The sequence below is a fragment of the Podarcis bocagei genome (assembly GCF_964188305.1).
Source record: "Podarcis bocagei genome assembly, chromosome: 8".
Lineage (NCBI taxonomy): Eukaryota > Metazoa > Chordata > Lepidosauria > Squamata > Lacertidae > Podarcis > Podarcis bocagei.
In genome coordinates, this window is record NC_138133.1 from 49,818,710 (window position 1) to 49,843,742 (window position 25,033).

Below are 25,033 nucleotides of genomic sequence, written 5' to 3' on the forward strand. Positions count from 1 at the left end.
GCCAATGGCACAGACTTTTAATACATCATTGGTGTTGGAGAGCATTGTGGGTCCATCGTGGTGCCTTCTTAATGTCATTTGCTAAAAACACCCTGTGTTTGCTCGCCACATTATTCAATTGTTTTTACCAGCCTGGAAAGGAAATGGAATTGTGCTCAAGGTGACTTTTAAGAACAGCTCCCTTAGGAACACTGGCCAGACTGTTTCACTCAGTTTTGGAACTGCTTGGTGTATTTCATAGGGCTTGCATAGAATCTCTTCCAAGTAGTAACTTCAGATGTAATGCCCAGTTCAATTCTCTAGCTGGCAAACATGAAGGCGCTAGGTAACAAAGTGAGGGAAAGAGGAAAGAAACAAAATACATCAACTTTTGTATGACAGACTGAAATCCTGTGTGATATCACAGTCAGAATGGCAGGCTCTTATGAGCTCTTTTAAGGACAACACACAGCCCTAGCAGCAGAGGATTCCAGGTTGTATCTGGTTTAAGCAAAATTATTACAGGTCATTGCAGTAATGATGAATGATGCATGTTTAAGACCCCATTGAATGCCATCAGTTCTCAGAACATATCAGCCACTCTTTATGACTTTGTATATGATGAATACAAACTCTTCCTGGCCAGCTACAGGAACCACTCTGGTCATGAAACAATTACCTTTCTGACAGTATACATTACCATCCCTCTACTTAGTTTCCTATAGAGCTTAAACTGCATGGCATGCTGGCAGAAGGAACAACATACTTCGGAAAAAATGATAACAAGCCAAGAGCACAGGTACGACTAAGCGAGCCTGTTGTATCATATCTTGAAAGCAAATTTGATTATTGAATGGTTTCTCTCTGAAGAAACTTGCTCTGATAAATCTGTATTTCGACAAAAGCTTAACATCTCCGGCTAAATATTTGCTATTACCTTTTTCAAGCTGCTGCAAAACCCTAAAACTGAAATCCTATGCCTGCCATGGAGTAAGTCCCCACACTGAACCATGGATTACTTGTGGAACAAGCATAAGATTGCACTGCTACCCAAATCTTTTCTATGTTGTTTATTGCTTTCATGGAAGCTTAAATGCACATAAAGCTGAGTCAATAAAATACTGAAAATATAGACTATATTGGCCAGGATCCAAAGAGCTTCTTCAGGAACACCAAAGGGAACCTGCTTGCATGCACCCAGAAGCATATCCCTATGCTTTATCACAAACTAACACTTTATATATGATCATGAAGGTAAAGGCACATCTGTTGGTTTGACTGACAGTTACATGTTTATTGGAGATATGGCATAGGATGCTTCACTGGGCATGCAAAGGCCCTAGAAAAGTTCTTTGGGTTCTGGCTCACATGCTTAGTTATTTACCATACGTAAGCCGAAAGTAACTGCAGCATCGACAACATGCTCTGTAATGTAAATATATTTGTTCTTTTCAATGATTGCCCCCCCCCCTTCAGATTATAATACTCTGTTCTCTTTACCTTGGAAGTGCCTTGATTATACTTGGTAGACATCTAAAGAAATTTAAGGACCTTGGTTTTTATGGCTGCTTAAAGGTGCTCCCAGTGTTTCGTTTCCTTCTGTTGTTTTATAAATGTGTGTAGTGGAACAGCCAGAAAATGAAAAGTTTCCAATTAGCAATAATGATGCCTTGGATTAACCTCATTAACTACCATACCACCACTGTCATGTCAATACAGGATCCATTTCTAATGAAGCTCCTGCAACATTATTTGGTCCTTATATTTGACTTTCCTTGTGTTACAAAGCCATTCCACTTCAACCATTTACTGGCTACTTCTCAACACAGGTTTTTAAAACATCAGAAACAGAACTTAGTTACTCTTTGTATTTCTTTGGATCTATTCAGTTTCAGTAGCTTTCAGCACTTACAAGGGCAAATGTTCACTATAAATTTTAGACCAGTTTAACTATTATGGTTTCACCCAAAGAATCCTGGGAATTATAGCTGAGTAGGTGGCCTGAGAATTCACTATTAGAGCTCTAGGGCACAAAACTACTGATTCAATAATTCCTTGTAGGAGCAAATATATGGTCATTGTGAGTGCAGTTATGCCCACAGTCAGAGACAGTCACCATTTTGGCATATTTCAATTGTACAAGATAGTTCCATTCTGTCCGAATAATTATGTTGTATTTAAAATATTTAGTTGGCTATTAATTTTGATTTGGTTATGGTTACTTATAAATGTAAATAACCATTGCTGCTGAGCAGTCTTCATTCAACCCACAATTGTACACATGAGGAAGCCCCAAAGAAGCTAAACTTCAAGGCAACTCTTTCTCTTTTGTGTGTTAACAACAAGGACTGCCAGTAACAAATAAGCTTCTCTAAAGTAAGAAACATGCACTCATTTGATAATAGACATCAGCACATAGGTGTTTTTATTTTTAAAAACGTACTTCCTTACACAATATATTTTAAGCTGGTCTAAAATATTAGTACCCTAGAATTGCATGGCTGTAATTAGCACAGTCACTTTTCACTCTTCTCTTCATGTTTATTGAAACTACTGTCTGGGAATAAAAATAATCCTAATACAAAACCTTTTTTTAATGAAAGAAGGGTTTGTTGGTTTGTTTTTGTCTGTCTATAGTACGATGCACTGATACGCCTTAGAAATGAACTGTTTAATACTTAGCAAACATAGGCTTTAACACTTGCTTTTTCACTTATCAACTAGCAATAACATTGCCCTTCAAGTACCTAAAGCACTTGTTAGTAATAACCCCTATTGCTGTTTTCTGCTGTGATCGGGTTTTGTTTTGTTTTTTTTAAAGAATTGCTTTGTTTGTGAGTAAACTACTGAAGCTCTGTGGTTACAATAAACTGGCAAACAAGCTTATATTTGAAGATGTAAAATAATATTCGGTTTAATAAAAACTTCTGGCCAAACTTGTTTGATTTCTTTACTGATGGAAGTGATTTGTAGTCTAAAGAGATACTTGTGCTGCAACCCTAATGTTTTTTAAACATTGTTTTAAGCAATTTTTTTAAAAAAAACATTGGACCTTGGGCCACTTGCAGGTGGGCCACAGTACCATATTCTCACTTGCCTGCCCTGCCCCATATATGTATGTCATACATCTTCAGTCAGGCCAATGCCAGCACCAATAGCTCCTTAAAGGTAAAGGGACCCCTGACCATTAGGTCCAGTTGTGATCAACTCTGGGGTTGCAGCGCTCATCTCGCTTTACTGGCCGAGGAAGCCAGCATACAGCTTCCGGGTCATGTGGCCAGCATGACTAAGCTGCTTCTGGCAAACCAGAGTAGCGCACGGAAACGCCGTTTACCTTCCCGCCGGAGCAGTACCTATTTATCTACTTGCACTTTGACGTGCTTTCGAACTGCTAGGTGTGCAGGAGCTGGGACCCAGCAACGGGAGCTCACCCCGTCGCGGGGATTCGAACCACCAACCTTTTGATCGGCAATTCCTAGGCTCTGTGGTGTAACCCATAGCGCCACCCACGCTCCTTGGGTGAAGAGTAAAAATGGCTGGAAGACAAAGAATGGGGTGGGAAAGGTATTCATACTCTAAGGGGAAAGGCTGTTGAAGGAAATTACAAAGTGAGATGAGACATAAAGTGGTACCTTGGTTCTCATACTTAATCCATTCCAGAAGTATGTTCCAAAACCAAAGCATTCCAAAACCAAGGTGCGCTTTCCCATAGAAAGTAAGGCAAAATGAATTAATCCATTCCAGACAATTAAAAGCAACCCCCAAAACAGCAATTCAACATGAATTTTACTATCTAATGAGACCATTGTTCCATAAAATGAAAGCAATAAACCATGCAATCTACCTGTACTACCCAGTACCCGTTGCCATTGGAGGGACGAGATGGGAGGAGGGAATTTAAGTGGAGGGTTGGAAACACTCAAACTGGAGGAACGAGGAGCGTGTGGGGAAGGAGGTGGCTAACATAATCCGGGCGGGAGGGGGGAGTTTAAGTGGGGCAGGGGGAGAGGCAAAAGTTCTCTCCCCGCGCCCAAACCAACCCCCCTCCTCCCTCCTGCATGTTTTCCGGCATCATAATCTGCCCAGTCCCGGGCACGGCGGCACCGGGACGCAACAGCAGCAGCACCGGAACGTGGAGAGGAGGAGGCGGCTGCGCTCCTAGCCGCCAGACGCTGAGCCGGGTGGGCTGGAGCCTGCTCGCAGGGCGAGCGCCCTATCCCCTGCTCGGGAATGCGGCGCCCACACTGCCTTGCCTGGACCTCGCTTGGGGTCGGGCTTGGGACAGGGGGGAAGGAGGGAAGGCGAGGGGGCGGGAAGGTCAACTTGCCCAGCATAGTTCCCCCACCACACGCTTCCCCCCCCCAAAAAAAACCACCCCACCGCCTCTGCGCCCTGGGGAAAAGTCGCTAACTTCCAAGTATCTCTACTCTGGAATCACTTACATTCCGAGGAGCTACTTTGCAGTGGCGTAGCGTGGGTTGTCAGCGCCCGGGGCAAGGCAAGTAATTTGCGCCCCCTAACCCGTGGATTTGCGCCCCCTAACCCTAACCCCCAGATGTTGCGCCCGGTGCGGCCGACCCCCCTACACCCCCCCACGCTACGCCACTGCTACTTTGTACCTAGGAAAGAGGCGCTTGCCAGCAGAGGAAAGGGAAGGAAGCTGCGGCAGTCACTGCTGGGGCCAAGCCGCTCGCTCAAAACAGAAGTGTGCACTCAAATCGGATCACGTTCGGTTTCCGAAAAATGTTCGAAAACCGGAACACTTATTTCTGGGTTTGAAGTATTCGGGTTCCAAGTAGTTCGAGAACTAAGCTGTTCAAAAACCGAGGTACCACTGTACTGCACACACACCTTACAGACAACATGCTAAGCCCAGCCTTGAGTGCAAGGGAGGGGTGTCAAAAAAGGGAGGGGGAGGGAGAGTCGTAGTCCCAGTAGCAGTGCCACTCCTCCCAGCAAATGACCCAAGTGAGGTGTGATAGAATAACATTTTACGGACAATGATTTGGATTAAAAATGGCCACAACTTTATTGATTACAGGTGTAGGTAGAATTTTTGGTTCAGGCATTGGTTTTGTATCCGTTTCAGTTACTTGCCGGAGGGCTGAAACCTTTTCAGGGACGTGCCAAGGAATGTGGCCTCCCCAAGACACTGATCTACTGAACTGGCCAACCTAAGGCTGCCACTGGAAGCTCTATGGTCTATCTGCAGCAAGCTTGGTTTCTGGACCCCAAGACCCCTTTAAATGGAGCATCAGGGTGTATGTACATATATCCCTACGAGGACCATGTGCAGGTGAGGCATTGTGGGGGCTTGGGACCAGCAGGCAAACACTGATGCGGACACATATCCCCCCCCCCCCACACACACAAAAGCACACTGTGTTGAAAGGTAGCACACACAGAGCATATCTGCACAGGGCTAAACTGAGGTATGGACTGAGGGCAATTTTGCTTGGGCAACTTCCAGGGTAACTTCCAGGAAGGAAAGGCAATGAGTTCAATGAAGAATTAAAAGGGATTAAGAAAGGTGGGAGCAGGGCTAACATGATGCAATGGAGTTGCATATGCCATGAATTTCAATTGGCCTGAGGATCTCGATGGAGCAATATATGCTAATCCTAATGAGTATGATCTCTTTTGCAAGTCAGTGATGTCAGTGGTAGTAGAACAATAGGACACATGTATAGATCACGTCACAGGGTGGATGGGGATATGCATACATCCATACACCCAAAAGCGCAACACACAACATGTTCCTAACGCAGCATGTCAGCAATACAGTGGTACCTTGGGATAAGTACTTAATTCGTTCCGAAGGTTTGTTCTTAACCTGAAACTGTTCTTCACCTGAAGCACCACTTTAGCTAATGGGGCCTGCTGCTGCCGCTGCGCAGCCGCAGCACGATTTCTGTTCTCATCCTGAAGCAAAGTTCTTAATCCGAGGTACTATTTCTGGGTTAGCGGAGTCTGTAACTTGAAGCATATGTAACCTGAAGTGTATGTAGCCCGAGGTACCACTGTAGTAGATAGTGTTTGATTGGTAAACAGGCAGCTTAAGCAGCATGTACCAATTCCTGTGGAAATTGAGTGAAAGCAAAATAAGTTTTAGCAGTCAACGAAACTGGAAAAGGTCCACACATGGTGGACATGTAGAAAGATGAAAGAATATTGGAAAATTGTTTATAATGAGTGAAAAAAATGTTTAAATTTACCTTCCCTAAAAAACTAGAGTCCTTTTTGTTGGGAATAACCCAGACAGAAATTTCCAGGTGCCAGAAAAGTTTATTTATGTATGCAACAACAGCGGCCTGTGTTTTGTTAGCCCCAAAATGGAAAGTGAGCGAGGTTCCTTGGAAAGAGGATTAGCAACTTAAGATGTTAGAATATGCAGATCTTGCAGGTTTAATACACAGAATAAGAGAGCAAGAAGAATGTATATTTAAAGAAGAGTGGAAAATATTTATTGAATATATGGAAAATAATTGTACACAGCTGAAAACACTCGCAGCTTTAAGATAAATTCAACAGAGTAAATAATATTTGATTGATATAAAAGTGGAAAATTGATATGAATGGTTAGAGTAAAATATGCAGGAAAGTATGATATGTAATATGAACCATGGAAGGAGAAGAAGGGAAGTCATTGGATATTTTAAAGTTTGCAAAATGTTTAATTTGAAATGTAAAAAAGGAAAACTCAATTATATATATATATATATATATATATATATATATATATATATATATATATATATACACACACACCGTATTTTTCGCCCCATAAGACGCACCGGCCCATAAGACGCACCTAGTTTTTTGGGGGGGAAATAAAGGGGGGGAAATTATTTTTCCCCCCCAGGTGCGCTGCGCTAATCCCGAAGCTTGGGGCGTGCGGAGCTCAGCACGCCCCAAGCTTCTGGGTGCCGGCAAGCAGTCCTCTAGCCCTGGGAGAGCCGCGCGGCTCTCCCAGGGCTAGCGGATCGCTGCGCTACACCAGAAGCTTGGGGCGTGCGGAGCTCAGCGCGCCCCAAGCTTCTGGGTGCGCGCAAGCAGTCCGCTAGCCCTGGGAGAGCCGCGCGGCTCTCCCAGGGCTAGCGGATCGCTGCGCTACACCAGAAGCTTGGGGCGTGCAGAGCTCAGCGAGCCCCAAGCTTCTGGGTGCGCGCAAGCAGTCCGCTAGCTGTGGGAGATCCGTGCGGCTCTCCCATGGCTAGCGGAGCGCTGCACTAATCCTGAAGCTTGGGGCGTGCGGAGCTCAGCGCGCCCCAAGCTTCTGGGTGCAGGCAAGGTCTCCGCTAGCCGTGGGAGAGCCGCGCAGCTCTCCCAGGGCTAGCGGAGCACTGCGCTAATCCCGAAGCTTGGGGCGTGCGGAGCTCAGCACGCCCCAAGCTTCTGGGTGCAGGCAAGGTCTCCGCTAGCCGTGGGAGAGCCGCGCGGCTCTCCCAGGGCTAGCGGAGCACTGCGCTAATCCCGAAGCTTGGGGCGTGCGGAGCTCAGCGCGCCCCAAGCTTCTGGGTGCAGGCAAGCTCTCCGCTAGCCCTGGGAGAGCTGGGTCTCCCACAGCTAGCGGACAGCTTCCTGAAGCCTGGAGAGCGAGAGGGGTCGGTGCGTACCGACCCCCCTCGCTCTCCAGGCTTCAGCGAAAGCCTGCATTCACCCCATAAGACGCACACACATTTCCCCTTCATTTTTGGAGGGGAAAAAGTGCGTCTTATAGGGCGAAAAATACGGTATATATATATATATATATATATATATATATATATATATTTTAAAAAGGTCCACACAAAACTTTTTTGAAGGGGAAGTTGTTACAGACACTGTTCTGCAGCCTACCTTATTTTATATATATTTTTCCATGTTTGAGAAATACCAGGGGTGGAGAAGGTGTTTTATCATATCTTTTCTTTGAAGTACAAAATCTATTCTCTGGGTCTTTAGATGTTAAAAAAAAACCTGACTGGCTGTAGTCAATATTTACATCTTAATAGCAATATTCATCAAACTTTGGATCTCCACTTTAACATACCACATCCAGACAATTATGGAGGAACAAATTTCAGGTTTTTGTAGACTTTGTTTACATAGGCATTTATGTGCTGCTTTTCAACCTTTAACCCCTACCCACCATAAATAGTAAAGCAATATAAAGGTAAAGGTAAAGGGACCCCTGACCATTAGGTCCAGTCGTGGCCGACTCTGGGGTTGCGGCGCTCATCTCGCTTTATTGGCCAGGGAGCCAGCGTACAGCTTCCAGGTCATGTGGCCAGCATGGCTAAGCCACTTCTGGCGAACCAGAGCAGCGCACGGAAACGCCGTTTACCTTCCTGCCGGAGCAGTACCTATTTATCTACTTGCACTTAGACATGCTTTCAAACTGCTAGGTTGACAGGAGCAGGGACCGAGCAATGGGAGCTCACACCATCGCAGGGATTCGAACCGCCGACCTTCTGATCAGCAAGTCCTAGGCTCTGTGGTTTAACCCACAGCATGTCAGCCGGAACTCAGTTCCAGCATCTCTCAGGTGGGTGCAATTGCCATTATAAGAGAACAAGGGAGGCGTTCATGGTGAGTTGTGGCACTTTTTTCTAGAAAAATAGCAGTGAATATAATAAACCCAAGGAAGCTAGAAACAGGATAAAATAATCATAGAATAATAAACGAGAGAGCTAGAAGCTCAAATTGGGAATACACAATTCAAGGCACATTCTTTTCCCTCAGTTCTGGGTCCTGCAGTTCATCCCTCACAGAGTTACAATTCCAGCAACCCTTAACAAACTACAGGGCCCACAATTCTTTGAGGGAAATGATGTGCTCTGAATATACTTTAAAGGTATGGTGCGTATGTAGCCCTAGATTAGAACTTTAAACTCGATTATTTTTTTTCCTTTCAGAGTCATCAGAATCAGATACTAGGTGAGTCAGTCTAAGATATGCCCTGGTCTTTTTCCCAAGCTCCCTGAGAAGGAGTTAATCATATCTACGTGATGGCAAATGCCATTTCTTTGGCTTACTCAGCTAGAGACGGGTGTGGCATTTGTGAATGACGATCTGCAAAAGTTTCACTGAGAATATAAGGATTGTTGTAAGCATTCAGTCACAACACAGCAATCTGAATTCATAAAAGAAAATGACTTCACCATTATGTTTGCAGTTGAGGTGGAAAGCAGGAATTGTTCTCCATGCAAAAAAGGCTCCTCCATGTTAAATTTTAACCTGGGCTTGCTGGGACTGGCAAAGTAAGCCAATACAAATGGATCTTTTGGGAAAGCGAGTGAAAATATGTGGGTTTGATTTTTGTGCTAGTTTGTTAATGCTAAGTTGGAGGGTATGAGATTCAAGAGGATAGAAAAGGTGGGTGTTACAGTTAACATAAATAAGCAGGGCCCATTTCATGAATCCATCTGAACTTGAGTTTTAAGGCCAGTCTATCAGTGGTGCTCTCAGGGTAAGACTTTGGGCAGTGGGACAAGCAGAACCTAGATTTAATGGCCTTACAGGGAGCCCCCAATTCTGGGTAGTGTAGTTTTCCCCTCAGAGTTATAATTCCCAGCAACCCTTAACAAGCTACAGTGCCCAGAATGATGGAAAGAATGATATATTGTAGCACCCTGCTTGTGGTTAACGCTTAGCTGGAATGAAATATTCAACGCAGCAACAGAGAAATTAAAATAATAATTTATTTGTCAGACAAATAAATGAGAGGCACAGTGGTATATGGTTACCAAGCTCTGGCCTGCCTCCTGCCATTATGGCCAGCCCTTATATTTCCTTAATCCACCCCCCTTTGCTCCTCCTGTTCAATCAGCCTGCTTGAATTTCCTATTGGCTGATTGCTATAACCAATTTTTAAGATACACCCATATCCTTCTGTCCTTATATGGCAGACAAAGAGCTATATATTGTTACATCTATAAATGACAAATAAGTAGTAATATATCTTACATGTGTCTCAACAAGGAATCTTAATTACCAGCTCACCTCTTGCCTTCCTTGCCCTATTGCCTTCTAAAACAAATGGTTAATCTTAAATTTTTATCTTAAACATATGTCAGAGACCTTGGGTTCACATCAACATTGAAAGATCTCCTTCATTTGAAGGTTTCTAAACAAATGTCTGACAACTAATATATCTGGATGGCGTCTCATTGTCTAGGAGGAAAACACTGTCAAGGTTCTCTAAAAACAGCTGGCCTGCCTGGCATGAAACTTTTGAAAATCTAAGCCCATTTAATTTAGGAACCTGATCAAGATATAAGCCAATATATGCCTTGATTAAAAATGCAGTCTATATTCAGATGCCACATTCCCCCCTTTCAAGCTCAAGGACCTTGGTACCAAGTGTCCTTGATAGCTTGATCTGCATTATATTCCTAAGGTAAAGCTGTGTATAGGGCCATGATATGAGGTAGAGTTTCATTCGAAATCATCTTGCTAATTGTACTTCTAAAACATGAAATGATACATGGCATCATACATAAAACCATCACTACTACCGTCAAGAAAAACAAGCAAGACAATAATATCCCTTTGAGTCCTGTGACATTAGGTAACCATCCCATATCCCATCCTTCCCATGTTTGTACTGGGACATGTGCTATATTCTCCATCTTTGTGGCCAACACACGGATTGCCTCACCATTATCTGAAATGTTAAAGCAACAGGCATTCCCTGTCAAGTTCAAGACTCCACATAGGCCTCCCTGCTTGGCAAGTACATAATCCATTCCCATTTTCAGCTGCAAAATGGGGCTCTACTTTCATCCAACTGTTGTGCAATAAGTCTCAAACTCTGGGCCGTTACATTGGTTACAAGTTCCACTACTGCTTGCAATCAAATTATTCTGTTTAGATTATAAATAGGATCCCGTGCCCCTTGTATGAGCTCACCAGGATTCCAGGAGGCAGGATCATAATAGGCTATAATGCGCTCTGGTGGCCAATCATCAGTACCGCTCCAACTTTGGGTACTTTCTCCTGCTATATGAGAAATATCAGCGTTTCTTCGTGTTCGCTTAGCTGAACTAGTGGGCATAATCCACATTGGTGGTAATACCCATCCCAGGAAACAAGTCCCACTCCATTTGGAAGGGAGTTTCTTGTATGCCCATTCTCCACATATCCACCACAACCATCGGGTCTGAGGGTTTTGGTATGTGGAGTGCATAAGGCGAAATATCACAAGGGGTATAGAGTTCACAGTGCAGTATATTAGATTGCCTTTCTCTGTCACAGTTATGTTCCATACCACTTTCCATGCATGAATAAAAGGGGTTGCACAGGGCAAGGTATTCCGAGTTCGATAGGTAGTACCGTTTGCCCAGGTATGACTATTCTTAATATAATCCCAAGTATAGTGACAATGAGAAGAGCCTATCATGGTAGAATCAGCTGCATCTGATGATTTATGTACACAGAATTCCCCTTGTACAGGTATAACTCGTAATGTTTAGTTGAGTTCCATCCGGGGAAATTCTGTACTTCTGTTTGGTGTGGCATTTCGCTTACCATACCAATGGCATTTAATGGTATCGGTAATAAGGGCATACCTCCCTCTAAATCATCTGGCCCAAGAGAGCAAACAAGGCAATTAGTCCTATTTGCAACATTGGCTTACCATTTCAGCTAAACCTACCCACATATTGTGGTCATAGCGGAATCCATATTTAGCAAATTTGGTCAGATTCAAGGACCCTTCCCCTTCCCAAGGGATCAGGATTAATAATAATATCATGTTGATGTCTAGCATATGCATTCCTTCCACAAAAGATTACCTTATTGTGATAGCATAAATATTAGTCCCAATATAATTCCCCCAGTGACAGAAACGGGGAACCACCAAGACCAAAACATATATCCCAAGGATCCCCAATGTGTAATATCCCTGATAATTGTTCCACAAGGGGGCAGTCAATCAATTGTATAAGAGAATCTTCCCTTTCACAGTCGCTGGTTCAGACGCTCCTCAAGCTTCAGGCGTGCGCAAGTCAGCCAGCTTCCAGGGTGTGGCTGCAGCAGGCCGGTCGTCTAATGTTGCCCGTGACCTAGCCCGTTCCCCGTAGGGCTAGATACAGGGGTTTTTGGAGAGAGTCAGTTTAAGAGGATTAGAGGGGTCACCTTTGCATGTCCAACTGCCTTCGGACTTCTTCAAACGGGAGTGATGAATCCAGGGGGGGTCACCTCAGCTACCTTCACCGCTGTTGGAGTAGAGAGCAAGACGGTGTAAGGTCCACGCCACTTAGGTGCAAGTGGATCACGTTTCCACTCTTTCACCCATATGCTATGCCAGCCTGAAGCTGATGAATCGGCCCGGCAATGCTGCACGGCGTGCGCTCGAGGGCCCACCTGTTAAGATAAAAAAACAAACAAACAAACAAACACGGGAGAGAGACAAAAACACGGGAGAGAGACTGCACTTGTCCCTGTGTCGCATGGTCTCCTATTTGTTTGAGGTCAGCTGGAATATCCTGAACAAAGGAGGGCGGCCTCCCATACAGGAGCTCAAAAGGTGACAACTTAAGTCTTTTTGTGGGTGTGCACCGAACACGAAACAGTGTTATGGGTAACACGTCTACCCTCCTGAGACTTTAGACATATTAGTGGGCTTCTGGCATGCCCTGCAGATACCTTGCACAAGCGTCTGGCGGTAGGTGGTAAGCCTGGCCAGGTGAATTGCATTGTTTGGATCCCAATTAGGATCTTCCAAGGGAAAGTTGTAAATATTTCCCACTCTGGCCTGCTCACGCAAATATATCTGTGCCTTTTCAATTATGTCTCTCCTTTCCTCAGTGGTGAACAGAGTATTCAGGAGCTGGCGGCAATCTGTCCAAGTAGGACTGTGAGTATTTATTATTGAAGTCACCAAGTCCATCATAGCCTGAGGTGGCTGTATTGCTTGCTGACCGATCAAGGTCTCCCTGTAACTTCTGTAATAATTCTCTAGGACTTGGATGTACAGGGGTTTGGGGTGGGCAATTAGTTGTTCCACTAAAGGAGACTGTAGATGGAGTTCTACTGGGACTCACAGGTGGAATAACCACTTCTGCTTGGGCTTCATTATAGAACTCCAATGCCTCCTGAAGATATTTTTCATAATCTATCAAGGAATCAAGTTCTGTGACTCCACCCCCATTATTCATTCCACTTTCTTGCCTTGGGGTTACAACTGGTGGAGTGTTTGGATTTATTTGGCAAGATTCCTTTCCTAGCTTTGGCTTTTACAGCCAATAATTTGCATCGTTGGACTTTGCATTCCCTTATCCATGGAGGATTTTTATTTAATGTGCTCAGCCAGGAATCTATATATGAAAATTGTTCTGGGCACCCTCCAGTCTCTTTGGCGATGTTAGACGAAAGTTTGCTTACTAAATTTATATCAAAGGTTCCTTGAGATGGCCATTCAATATTTTGATTCGGCCACTCTAATTCACATAACGTTCTCAGGCGCTCTGGCGTCAGTTTGACTCCATATGCCCCTGAGAAGGCTTTCTTAAAATTATTTAACATACATTCAAAAGGTGTATTTCCCCCCTTTGAACCCCCAACTCCCATTGTATGGCCCTGTGAAGTATCCACTCAGTCACTCACACACACACCTTACTGGGAAACGAAGTAGTACTCACTCCACACTTAGGTCAGCTACACATTGTACTTTCTCACACATGCAATGCGCCAGATACTTCACCACACACTACCTCCCATTCTTCCCTTTCCCCCCACCAGATCACCATCTGATATACCCAGCCACCTAGCGTACTCAGTTCCCCTTTACTGAGACGCAGAAGTTTGATCAGGACTTCTCTTCCTCCCAATTAATTGGAGGGCCAAAACCCCTTAGTGCACTTACCCTTAGCTGGTTCCCTGTTTATTTCTCTGGTCCCCCCCGGTCCGTCGCCATCGGTGGGCAGGGTATCAGACAGACGAGACTGCTGCGTTCCCCTGGAAAAAAATTTTCCAGTGCGCGCTGGGTAGGCACAGTTGTCCTCTCTCTTGTACCCCGTCCAGTAAGGCGAAGGCGCTGCGTTCCAGCAGACCACTTATCCGAGTCGCAGGCACCATAAAATGTAGCACCCTGCTTGTGGTTAACGCTTAGCTGGAATGAAATATTCAACGCAGCAACAGAGAAATTAAAATAATAATTTATTTGTCAGACAAATAAATGAGAGGCACAGTGGTATATGGTTACCAAGCTCTGGCCTGCCTCCTGCCATTATGGCCAGCCCTTATATTTCCTTAATCCACCCCCCTTTGCTCCTCCTGTTCAATCAGCCTGCTTGAATTTCCTATTGGCTGATTGCTATAACCAATTTTTAAGATACACCCATATCCTTCTGTCCTTATATGGCAGACAAAGAGCTATATATTGTTACATCTATAAATGACAAATAAGTAGTAATATATCTTACATGTGTCTCAACAAGGAATCTTAATTACCAGCTCACCTCTTGCCTTCCTTGCCCTATTGCCTTCTAAAACAAATGGTTAATCTTAAATTTTTATCTTAAACATATGTCAGAGACCTTGGGTTCACATCAACATTGAAAGATCTCCTTCATTTGAAGGTTTCTAAACAAATGTCTGACAACTAATATATCTGGATGGCGTCTCATTGTCTAGGAGGAAAACACTGTCAAGGTTCTCTAAAAACAGCTGGCCTGCCTGGCATGAAACTTTTGAAAATCTAAGCCCATTTAATTTAGGAACCTGATCAAGATATAAGCCAATATATGCCTTGATTAAAAATGCAGTCTATATTCAGATGCCACAATATAGAGTATACTATATAGTGTATATACTATAGTATATAGTATATAGTATATAGTATACACTATACTATATAGTGTATACACAGCCTTCATAAGTAACACACATTTTTCTTTTCTCTCCCCCCCCGCCACCACACCATCCCATGTGTTGCCACTGTTCCTACATTCCTAACATTACTAAATGGTTTGTCAACCCTGACTTTAAAAAAGAAAAAGAAACAGTATGCACATTTGCAGTTTTTCACTTTAAACTTACCAGGCATATCCATGGCTTTCTACATTTTCAAATAAGCAAAGTGATGCACATGGCCATCTTAAGAGTGGGTCCCTGGTAAGGCAATTGTCTAAAGTTACCTTAGTTTGCTATTTACAAATAGCATTTACAAATGCTCTTTTAAGTTTAATAACCTGTTAAAGTTCACTAATTCACTCCTATTAAACTTATTTAAGATTCAATCAATCAATTAGTTTATTATGGTAATAGATCAGCAGTATAAAAATGGATAAAAATGCAATAATTATAACAACAAGGTACAATAGAACAAGCAGGAATAAAAACAGGGAGAAGAGAGTCACTAACCAACTAGAACAGGGGTCAGCAAACGTTTTCAGCAGGGGGCCAGTCCACTGTCCCTCAGACCTTGTGGGGGGCCGGACTATATTTTTTGGGGGGAGGGATGAATGAATTCCTATGCCCCACAAATAACCCAGAGATGCATTTAAAATAAAAGTACACATTCTACTCATGTAAAAACACCAGGCAGGCCCCACAAATAAACAAGAGATGTGTTTTAAATAAAAGGACATATTCTACTCATGTAAAAACACGCTGATTCCTGGACCATCCGTGGGCCGGATTTAGAAGGCAATTGAGCCAGATCCAGCCCTCGGGACTTAGTTTGCCTACCCATGAACTAGAGCTTTGAATGTTACTGAAGTGATCCAGTTGAACACTTGTGAAGAAGAATCATGTGTCTGAAACACAAGATTTCGTCAACTAAATGGTGGCTAGCGGGTGACCAGGGGAGGGAGGTCACTACCCTTGTCCCATTTGTCATTTACGCACCTGCAAATCTCTGAGACTGAGGCCAACCCATACATTATTCATCAGTCACTTATAAGGAGAGTTTGCTGTGGTGGTTAAGTGCACACATGAAGGAATGGCATTCATTTCCAAGCACTCAGGAACATAACAGTGAACACACACCAAGGAACAGACACCACTGAACTCAGCCCCTGGCACTTCATTGTGTTTACAGACATGCACCTGTCCCAGGCAAGCTCAAATGCCAGAATAAAGGTGAATCAGCCATGAAGTTAAAGAACTTTATCACAGCCTGCACAATTCAGACAATGGCTGTGAAACTAAACACACTCAGTGATCACACAGGGTTCTTTGTTGTACATACTACATGGTAACAAAATGATAATCTTTTATTCCAACAGCTTCAGAGTTTATAATTTAACTGATCTCAACTTTGCCTCCTGCAGTTCTTGACTATAAGCTACTGGCAAAACCTGCCTACGTAAGGCATCAGGGGTCTCTGGTGGGAAATTTGGCAGCCTTACTTGCTGTTCCACTGTGATAGCCTGCAAGAGGCACGAACGGCTGGTTTGTTCTCTGTGGCAGAAGTCCTGTGGCCCAGCAAATGGGCAGAAGGTGGCACTGCAGCCACCTTCTAACCACTCAGTTAGGATCATATTATACAATACTTGATGAACATTTAACCAGTGTTATACATTTATCAGTGTATCCTTGATGTGTTACAAAAATGTGACATGCCTAATATCAAGCCCAGTAGCATCCTCCCATCTATCAATATTCCTCACCTTTGTCCTTTATCTGTATTTTTTGAACACCCTTCTTTCCCAGCTCCTCCTCCTCCAGTCTATTCACTTTTCTTCCTCTTTCTTTTATTTCCTATTAAATTGCGTCCCATACTTCCACAGATGAGCACTTAGCAGCATGCAAAGGGTTTATCTCATTTTATCCTCGCAGCAGCCCTGCCAGATAGGGTTGGGTGAGAGAGTGTGGCTGGTCCAGAGTCACTCCAGTGTTACCCATTTCGCAGCAATTTCTCTGCTGTCTTCTTTCCTTCACATCCTGCATGTTTCCTGGGACTACATACAGTCACAAAGAAGTAAACAAGCTTCGGGATTCCTCAAAACTCTTCCTCCGGCTGGAAGGTTAAAGGCGAGGAATGGGGAGGAGATGTCAGGATGTTTCTGGGAAAGATCAAAGTGCCTTAAGCTTTTTGTTGGTGATCTGGAATTTGGGAGAGTAATGAGAAAGAGCTGCGTGGGTTTTCTCAGAGTGAGGCTCTGCTGGATGCAGAAAGGTCTTAGGCTGCGAACCCAAGGGCGGACAAAACACCCATTTCCTCACTTTCTCTCTCCCTCGGAAAACATCAAAGGCGGGAACGATTCTGGAGAAAGGCTGCCTTCCGGAGCCAAAAGCCTCTGCACCGGGTAGGGCCGTATCACAAAGGGCCAGAGGGCGGGGTAGCTCCGCGCACCCTCCAGGTGAACCCTCCCAAAGCGCTACACTCCGCCCCTCGACGGCTCGCCTTTCCTGCCGGAGCTGCGGCCGGCCCCATTTTCTTATCACCAGCACCGGGGGAAGGAGCAGGGATAGCTGGACGCCCGCAGCGAAGAAGGCACCGAGACTTCTTCCTCTCCGGGCGGGCCGCTGCTTCTGCTGCTTTGGGATTCGGAGACGGAGGGGAGTAGCAAAGGACTCTCGCCATGGCTTGCCATCTCGGACCTGGGCTTTTGCTGCTCGTGGTGAGTTCTGAAGCCCACCCGGGGTTCCCCCACGATCAGATTTGCCCGAGAAATATACTGTATATGGGTGTGTGTGTGTGTGTCTGTGTGCGTGTGGAGAGAGCTTAACTTTCCCAGTTTTATTGTGCACTTCGAAGCACAGGGAGGGAAAAGGTCGCACCGCAGGCGAATAACAGGCTTGGCGGCTGCTTGGCGGAAGGGTTTCTGCTCCTGGAGCGCAGGAGCGCGCGCCACGCCCGGGAACCTCGGCTAGGAGGTGGCGCGGGGGCAGGAATGGCTGCGCGCCCGCCCGGAAACGCCCCTCACCAAGGGGCTCTCCGGGTCACAACCGGCCTGCGGGGGTCACAAACTTCGCCTTCGCGGGAAACGTTGGGAAATGGGTGGTTTTGAGGTTCGGCCGTCGCAGGGGGGGGGGCGGTTCCCGTCTAGGTGGCGGGAGCTGAAGCCCTCCAGGCAAGTTGCTGCTAGTTTTGGCCGTCTCTCCCAGTTCTGCCAAGAGCCTTTTTGGGTGGGGGTGGAGCGACAATAATAATCTATTGTCTGGTCACCGCCAGGTAGCTATGAAGGAAAGTCTTTGTAAATAGGAAAGTAACTGTAGGGCGGGTTGTTAATGTTGTTTTACTTTGTTCTAGCTGTGGTATTCCCTGCATGACATGGAGATCTGTTGCCAGGCATTAGAGAGTGTGGTGTAGTGGTTAGGTTGTGTTAGGCCAAGGAACCATCTGCCTTGCATGTGAAAGGGCCCAGGTTCAATCCTTGGCCCCTTCAGGTAGGGCTGGGAGAGGCTCCTTCTGCCTGAATCCTTGGAAAGCCACGGCCAGACAGTACTGAGATTAACTATGGTCTGGTTCAGTAAAAGGCAGCTTCTTAGGGTGGAGACGACTCAGGTTCAAATCCCCACTTGGCCAGCAAGCTCACTGAATGACCTCTCAGCACAGGGTTGTTGTGAAAAAGAAAATGGAGGGGAAATCTCATGCAGGCTCCCTGGAGGACAGACAGGATGTAAAAGTAAATATTTTATTTTTTAAGTGATGGAATGGTCATATTCAGAAGCAGTATGCACGGGGAAGGCGCTGTTGGGTAGAAATCTGTTACCTTCATGCCTTCTCTGTGAGCTTATTGGTGGAATCATCAGGTTGGTCACTGCAGGAAACGGTGAGTGGTGTTTAATGCTAGTCTTACACAGAGTAGACCCATTGAACTACATAAACATGACTCAGGATTATTAATTTCAGTGGGTCTGCTCTGAGTAGGGCTTAGTTGAATACAACCCAGGATGCCAGACTAGATGATGAACACTTGATCTGGTTCACTTTGGACTTCTCTTAGGTTCTTATGGTTAAGAATCTATATGTGGGCTAGCAACCAGTAAAACATTTTAAGCTAATCATTTAAACTAATACCTGGTTTACTAGTAGTACATATGAAAAGGGGTCTTAGTGAAACACAAGCTTAAGATGAGTCAATAGTGTGATGCAGCAGCAAAAAACAACAAAAATACCACTAATGCTATTATAGGCTGCATCAACAGAAGTATAGTGTTCAGATCAAGGGAAGTAATACGTAGTACCACTCTATTCTGCCTTGGTCTGACCACACCTGGAGTACTGTGTCCAGTTCTGGGTGCCACAATTTAAGAAGGATATTGTCAAGCTGGAACGTGTGCAAAGAAGGGCAGCCAAAATGATCAAGGGTCTGGAAACCAAGCCTTATGAGGAAGGGTTGAGTGAATCAGGTATGTTGAGCCTGGAAAACAGGAGGCTGAGAGGGAGATATGATAGCCACCTTCAAATATCTTAAGGGTTGTCACATGGAAGATGGAGCAAGCTTGTTTTCTCCTGCTCAGGGTAGGACCTGAATCAATGGTTTCAAGTTACAAGAAAGGAGATTCTGACTAAACAACAGGAATAACTTTTTGACAGTGGAACAGACTCCACCAGAAGGTAGTGGACTCTTCTTCCTTGGAAGTTTTTAAGCAGAGTTTAGATGGCCATCTATCATGGATGCTTTAGTTGAATTTCCTGCATTGCAAGGGGTTGGACTAGATGGCCTTTGGAGTCCCTTCCAGCTCTGTTTCTACTTTTATGGGCATTTGCTAGATCATTGTAAAAGCAATTAGTGTTTTCTCTGGCTTATGCTGCCCAAGATAGTTCAAGATCTCTCTCTCTCTCTTAGAAGAAATATTTTTTTCCTCGCTCACCTACTGCTGGAAATACCAGACACTCAATTTCACATCTTTTATCTTATTAAAGATCATCTTGAAATAGACAAGTTTGGAACTTACTCCTTCCTCAAAGTAATAATAATAAATCATTGTTTCTGTCAGCTTTGCAAATATTTATTTATTTTACAAAATTTATATACCTCTTGATTGTAACAAGTGGTTTACAAGAAATATTAGAATTGCCAATTAAAAACAGTTCAAAGCAATTTAAAACATTTTAAAATAATTAAAATTATCAGGAAAATACAGCAGATTAAAACACTTCGGTATCTACATGTCTGGAAATATCTCTTGATGTTCTTCTCAGTTACATCACCCTGTGGTGTACTTTGCATAGGGAAACTGAACCCAGACTTGTCCTGACTCATATAAAACTTTGAGGAAATGACAAAGATTCCAGAAAACGGTGTTGGTTCCTACACATCTTGTGAAGCTAGAGACACCATGCAACCACCATTCCTTAAATTGTGCCCTGGGGGAATTTGTCTGACTGGTTTCATCCAACTTGCCCTGGAACATCTTACTGATGTCATGGTTCAGCCCTAGAAAAAATGACGTAATGATAAAGAACAGAATATACTTCCCAACATATACAAAGAATCCTTACCTGTAGACAAGTCACTCTTGCAACTTGCTGATGGGAATGATGATTCTCCACTGCCCTTTGACACCTGAAATGTGTATTTTCAGGACCCGCCTTATTTTTTGTGACTGTATTTTTGTAACTTCCTTCCAGTAGAGATTCAGCAGGTTTCATCTCTGCTTTCTTTTAGATGTCACATAAAAACAGTGTTATTTAGACAGGCCTTCAAAGCATTTTTAATACTTGGTTGGGAGCCGCCCAGAGTGGCTGGGGAAACTCAGCCAGATGGGCAGGGTATGAGTAATGTATTATTGTTATTGTTGTTGTTGTTGTTGTTTTAACATTTTGTGAATGTTTTTATTGTAACCTCTGTATGGCGTGCACCACCCTGTATTTTTAAGGAAGTGTAGCTTGAAAATATTTCAATAAAAATATGTATACACAATATGGATAAAGTGGGCATAGACTGCCTCCCCCTCCCCTTACACTATAATATAATTTGTAGCAGCCCCTTGAAATTCATTGGAAGTAGATTCAGGACAGACAAAAGGAAGGACTTCTTCACACAAGACATGATAATTTTAATTATAATTATTATCACATTCTCTGCGACAGGTGTGTTTTTGGGCCTATCTTTAGCAACTTTACAAGCCAGTTAGATAAATTCATGGAGGAATAGTACAGTAGCTATAACTAAATAGAGCCCACAGTTGCAGAGGTATCATGACATGGAACAGCAGTTGCTGGAGAGCAACTGGGATAAGCTATTGTAGGGATGGAAAACCTATGGCCTGAATTAGATGGAGCCTACATCTGGTCCAGTAGGCCTCTTCATACATCGTATGTTCAGTATTGGAACTGATAATGCTGAGATGCCATTGACTTACTTAAGGGCAAACTACATGTTACATATTGTTCTAGGAATGGATTGAGTATCAGTCTGAGAGAAACAGTATGGCCTTTTTCTCACCCACCTCCACTTCTGCAAGCTAAGCCATAATTTAGCTTCGTGTGTCATCCAAACCCAGGCTCACTCTTTATCTCACTCCTGACAAACCATGAGCTGATTTACAGCTCATGGTTTGTCTGGAGGAGAGTACACTAAGCCAGTGCACTAAGCCAAAGCATGATTTAGCTCACAGCAGTGGCAGGACTGAAGGAGAGGAGCAAAGTGCCTGCAGCTTCCTCCCCAAGAGCCTACATGCTCTCACATTCACAATTGTGCTTAGCATTAGATGCAAACTGAGCCTTTATGTAATTTCCCCAGTATCAGAATTCCCCCTTGACTTAAGAGTGGAGAGTTGGCACACTAGTCTGTGTGTTATCTCTAGAACAGGGTTTTCCAAACTTGGGTCTCCAGCTGTTGTTGGACTGGCTAGCGGGACCAGTGGCCAGGGATGATAGTAATTGTAGTCCAAAACAACTGGAAACCCAAGTTTGGAAAACCATGCTCTAGAGCAGCGATTCTCAACCTGTGGGTTCCCAGATGTTGTTGGACTACAACTCCCATCATCCCTGAGCTCTGGCCTTGCTAGCTAGGGCTTGATGAGAGTTGTAGTTCAACAACATCTGGGGACCCACAGGTTGAAAAAGGCTGCTCTAGAGAAATTTGTGATTTCCATTTGCTATATGTTAATCATGTTCATAGATACTTCTTGTAAGGTTAGAACTTCTTGCTGCTCAAGAGATGTTGCTGATGATTTATTCCATGGCAGCTACTGAGGTCTGATATGTTTATACACAGCAAGAGCATCTAGGCCTACTGTTGGTTAGCATGTTGTAGGGGTTAAATTATGCTTTCTTTCACCCTGGTAAAAAACTCAGTTGACCCACACACCCACATTTGTATACATATGCACATACACACATCTCTTTGCTCCCTTCTGATATTCATCTCCTGCGGGTTTCTTTGACATTCTTGTTATAGCAGGGGCAGCTTTCAGAGGCTTCACTTGAACTCATTACAGCTTACTCTTGAATTTACAGTAGTGATTCTCATGAGTAAATATGCATAGATGCAAGTCCTTCCTTAGTAAATACGGAACTGTTTCACTTCCTTTTCCACAGCACAGGGTTATTTACTTCTCCGTCTGGTTTTAGTTCTCTGGGTCTAATTACCCATCAGTTAGTTATCCCGTAAATCCTTACATGAAGATATGTGGCAAGTAACCTTCATTTAATCCTGCCATGCCATTGATGTAGATGCTTAATAAAACAGAAACTCAAATCTTGCATGCCAACATGGAAAGGTCACTCTTAAGGTCAAAGATGAAACTGCTAATGTAAAATGGCAATTATATTTATTTATATATAAAAGGTATGGTAGTTTTCAGTCGACACTAACATTTGATCTGTTTCTACAACAAACAGTCTTTTCTTTTCTTTTCTTGGAAATATATGTGTTTCCTTCTCCTGTGGTTTTGATATAGGATATCTTAAGAACCTTACAGAAGAAAGACTTCACAGATCCATACTAGACAATTAGCTTGAAAGTATATCCAGTAAATAAAGGGTCCCCTTTCTCCTGTTTATACCCATTAGTTTTGTTCTTGTTTTTTTATCAGCTGTTGCCATTAATCCAATTTTATTTTATTGCTAAAGTAATAAGCGGAGTGGGTGGGTGTGGGTGTGGATGAATATTCTACTTTATTGCTGTAATTCTTCTCCTCTCTAATTTCTCCTTGATCTTGCCCTCTAGTCTATAGTTTACTCAATAATTGCTTGTTTGCTTTAGAAAAGGCAATCCCTAAATGTTTCACTGATCTATTATTAACTTAAATTTTTGTTTTATCTTCTAAGTCTCTCAATTCATCATCTGTAAGATGAAAGGCTAAAAGTTTTGCCATTTGTATTCTGTTGTCTGCTTAAATCCATCAACAATATTTAAACTTTCTGTTAGGCATATTTCAGCTTCAGTATTTGTTAATGCTACATCACCTGCATATAGGCAGACCTTAATTTCCTGCCTCAGACAAGATTTTACCTGTATCATGTGAGGAAAAGGGGCATGCTGATATCCCCACCCCCAAATGCAGGCATGATGCATAAAATGGAATAAAAGGAACACTTTATTGAACAATCATAAATCTGTAGCAAGGCAGCGACAGTGCAGATAAATGAAGGATTCAAACTAAATGAGGATGAGGAGAGAGCACATGCTCTGTGCTCCCATGACCTTATTCTTCCCACTAGGGAGGGAAAGTCAAACACACCTTTTTTGTATTTGTATTTGTTGCATAGTGGTGGCGCTGTGGGTTAAACCACAGAGCCTAGGCCTTGCTGATCAGAAGGTTGGCGATTCAAATCTCCATGATGGAGTGAGCTCCCGCTGTTCGGTCCCAGCTTCTGCCAACCTAGCAGTTCGAAAGCATGTCAAAGTGCAAGTAGATAAATAGGTACCGCTCCAGCGGGAAGGTAAACGGCATTTCCATGTGCTGCTCTGGTTCACCAGAAGTGGCTTAGTCATGCTGGCCACATGACCCGGAAGCTGTACGCCGGCTCCCTCGGCCAGTAAAGCGAGATGAGCGCTGCAACCCCAGAGCTGGTCACGACTGGACCTAATGGTCAGGGTCCCTTTACCTTTACCTTTAATGTTTGTATTTATTGAATGGTAATTCTAGGGCTACAGTTGTGGCACTATGTTAATAAAGTGAATCGGCTGGTTTGTGTGCCACCATTATGATTAGAGATATGGGGGGCATGTTCTATGGCGTATAGTTAGGAAAATGGTTTAGTAGACTGATCTGAAACTTGTAAGTGTATGAGCGGTGGGTTTGAGGATGGTCCGTGCCAAATTTGGGGTGGAAAGGATAAGAATTGGCTTATTTTGAACCAGTTAAACATTTGAGACAAGTTGGCAGATGGTGTGTGTTTTACTTCCATAGAATTTGCTGGGTTAATTTTTCCAGAAAGTTTCCTCCATTTGTACTGTGTGATTTGGGAAACAAGTAGTTGTGTAAAGTCAAGGAGATAATCTAGTATGTGCTTTTGTCCAATACAGTGGTACCTCGGGTTACATACGCTTCAGGTTACATACTCTTCAGGTTACAGACTTCGCTAACCCAGAAATAGTGCTTCAGGTTAAGAACTTTGCTTCAGGATAAGAACAGAAATAGTGCTCCAGCAGCGCAGCAGCAACAGGAGGCCCCATTAGCTAGAGTGGTGCTTCAGGTTAAGAACAGTTTCAGGTTAAGAACGGACCTCCGGAACGAATTAAGTACTTAACCCGAGGTACCACTGTAGTAGTGTTACATGGTTGTAGTTTTTATTTAAAAGGCATTTTTGTGGTTGAGGTTAATGGGAATTTGTAAGGGTGTTCCAAACACATGCTTAGTGTGAACTTGTTTCGAGAGAGGGTTAAGTCGAGGGAGAGGGTCAAATGGAGCCCTTGGCTTAGCTGTATCCTTTCAGTTGGACCCAATGCCAGCACTGGCAACTCCATGAATGGTGAGTAAAGGCAGGTAAAAGTCAGAAGTTCAGCTGGGCAGGGAAGGGAGGTCTCCTTCCTTGAGAGCTCGGTAGCACAGCTGATCCCACTGGGGCAACTTGCTGTTAGTACCTTGGGCAAGAATGGCTTCATTCCTGATCAGGAAATCCATTGCACAGCCAAACCCATTGGGGCTGATTCACAATTGTTCTTTTGCACCTGCATCTCTGTCTGCCCCACACCTATCAGGTGTGAGCCAGGTGGGTGTG

General features: G+C 43.9%; 1 protein-coding gene across 1 annotated transcript in view; it reads left to right on the top strand.

Moving 5' to 3' along the window:
* Positions 1–17,329: 17,329 nt before the first annotated feature.
* Positions 17,330–25,033, top strand: part of DSG2 (desmoglein 2) — a 29,985-nt gene continuing 22,281 nt past the window's right edge. The window contains exon 1 of the mRNA XM_081206781.1: positions 17,330–17,531. Within this exon, the coding sequence (XP_081062907.1) occupies positions 17,493–17,531 (39 nt within the window). The 5' untranslated portion in view covers positions 17,330–17,492. The remainder of the gene's footprint in view (positions 17,532–25,033) is intronic.